Below are 1,999 nucleotides of genomic sequence, written 5' to 3' on the forward strand. Positions count from 1 at the left end.
GTGCGTTTCTTCTCGAGATTAATGGTAATCGCTTTGATTGTTCATAGATACACTGTAAACATTGCTACGAACATGTACTGTGTGAAACGCATATGTGTTCGTGAGAGTATGGAAATTCTGGGAGGAACTTTTTGGATATTCTTTTTGGTTTCTGTACACTTGTACTCCCATTCGTGTGTAAACAATCGGTGACAAAACTCAGCTGAGGAAAGCGAACATGAATTCATCCAACACTGACAAAGGACCTGTCTTAATTCACTCGATCTTAAATCTGCTTCGCTCCGCGATTTTGATGTTCTAGATTGTTCTCTCCGGCAAGTGGGATTACCAGAAATGGATCACTCCAACCATCGAGATAGCTCAAACGCTTGGTTCTAGTAGGTAGAGCTACTTCAGATGTGTCACACACTTAAACGGTGTGAATGTTGAGTCACTAGCATTAACAGAATTTCTTACAGTTTTTGACATTGTGTTAAGAGTAGTGCAAGGAAGAGTTTTTGGTGTGGGGATCGCTCGAGCCATGGTGAAGTGAGCGAAAGCCCATAAGACTTTCCTCATATTTGTTATCAACAACCGCAGTTGTTGATCACATTTCCCCTACGTAATTTTGCGAATCGTGCAATGTGTCGATTGCTAGTTCTCTATTGTGATGCAATTTGATCATAATAGAGTATCATTAATAGAAAAAAATTTTTCTCAAAATTTACACATTATTATGCAATATACATTTTCCCATGTATACTCCAGAAAATCTATTCTCCATCCTCTCACGATTCGGCCGGGCAGCTCGTATGTTGTAATAGTTTTAAGGTCTCGTCAATGACTCCAGCCAAGGAGAGTATTACTCGCGTATTGCATCTTCTAGAGCCTCCAGCGCGACTGACAGGAATAGTGGCATCTGGGTTCGGCAGAGGCTCCAAGCTGTTGGGGTACCCTACGGCTAACATCACTTCAGATAGCCCTGCAGTTGCTCAGTTCTTGGAGGCAGCGGAAACTGGTAATTCTGGGAGAGAAATGGACACCGTTTTGATCAGCTCGCATTTCACTGTGACTTGAAGTCCAGCACCATCATGAAGAAATTCCGGGCAATTCCCACACGTCTTGATGTGAAGGTTTTTGAGGGCTTTACGTATATTGGTTTTTATAGTATATAAATCAGGGGCGGTCTCGGCAACGCTGTGTAAAACTCCGTGGTCGCTGTGTTGTGGGAGTTAACAGACTTGCACGATCATACATCTCGACGAGTTTTATAATAGTATTGCACGTATGGATGGTATGACATATATTTGAATTTATTTTTATTGACATATATTTTTTATATATTTTATATAATGAAGTTTTACCTGTTTTACGTAAATTGGTGTAATACTCTACGTGAAAAACGCGATATTCGCGGGCCAGAGGCTTTTTTCCGCAAGTGAAGTGTGAAATATGTTTATCGCTAGTGTTTTTTCACATCACGGGTGAAACTCTGATATATGATGATGTACGTAAGCGTCATATATATTACTGATATGCATATAGTAATGAAGTTTCACCCGTTTTACGTAAAGTGGCGTAATACTTGGTGAAAAACCCGAATTTCGCACTATGTAGTAGTCGTGAAATCTGTTTCTCACTAGTGTTTTTCATATCACTAGGGTGAAACTTCAATGTATATCAAAGTTTGGTATTACATCTTTTCATGTGCATCACATGTACACAATATAATGCCGAGAAACTGAAAACTAGCGTAGAGTAGCGCCCGGATCCTTCAAAACTTTTTTGCTATGCATCCACAGTGAATGTGATTACGATGTGTCGAGTTCTTCACGTCTTAGCGGATTGTAGCTCCATCAGGTGTCTACCTCGGTTTCGCCCAAGTCCGATATGCTAAGGAGTGCTCTGCATCAAAGGGCGACCGCGAGGTTCACCCGACAGCGCTGAGTGTAGGGGTGAATCCAAGCTTCAATGATGTCAAGGAGAAGCTGGTGGAAGCCTATATAATGCATCAGTAGGG

The 1,999-nt window shown here is 41.3% G+C and overlaps 1 protein-coding gene across 1 annotated transcript; it reads left to right on the plus strand.

The window, feature by feature from the left end:
• Nucleotides 1-819: 819 nt before the first annotated feature.
• On the plus strand, nucleotides 820-1,997 carry Pmar_PMAR019579 (Riboflavin kinase, putative; the record flags this gene model as incomplete). The annotated part of the gene is made up of 2 exons (XM_002772300.1): nucleotides 820-997; nucleotides 1,840-1,997. 2 exons carry the CDS (start codon nucleotides 820-822, stop codon nucleotides 1,995-1,997), a joined length of 336 nt encoding a protein of 111 aa, XP_002772346.1.
• Nucleotides 1,998-1,999: the final 2 nt, after the last annotated feature.

The sequence above is a fragment of the Perkinsus marinus genome, assembly GCF_000006405.1.
Source record: "Perkinsus marinus ATCC 50983 genomic scaffold scf_1104296961438, whole genome shotgun sequence".
NCBI classification, from domain to species: Eukaryota; Perkinsozoa; order Perkinsida; family Perkinsidae; genus Perkinsus; species Perkinsus marinus.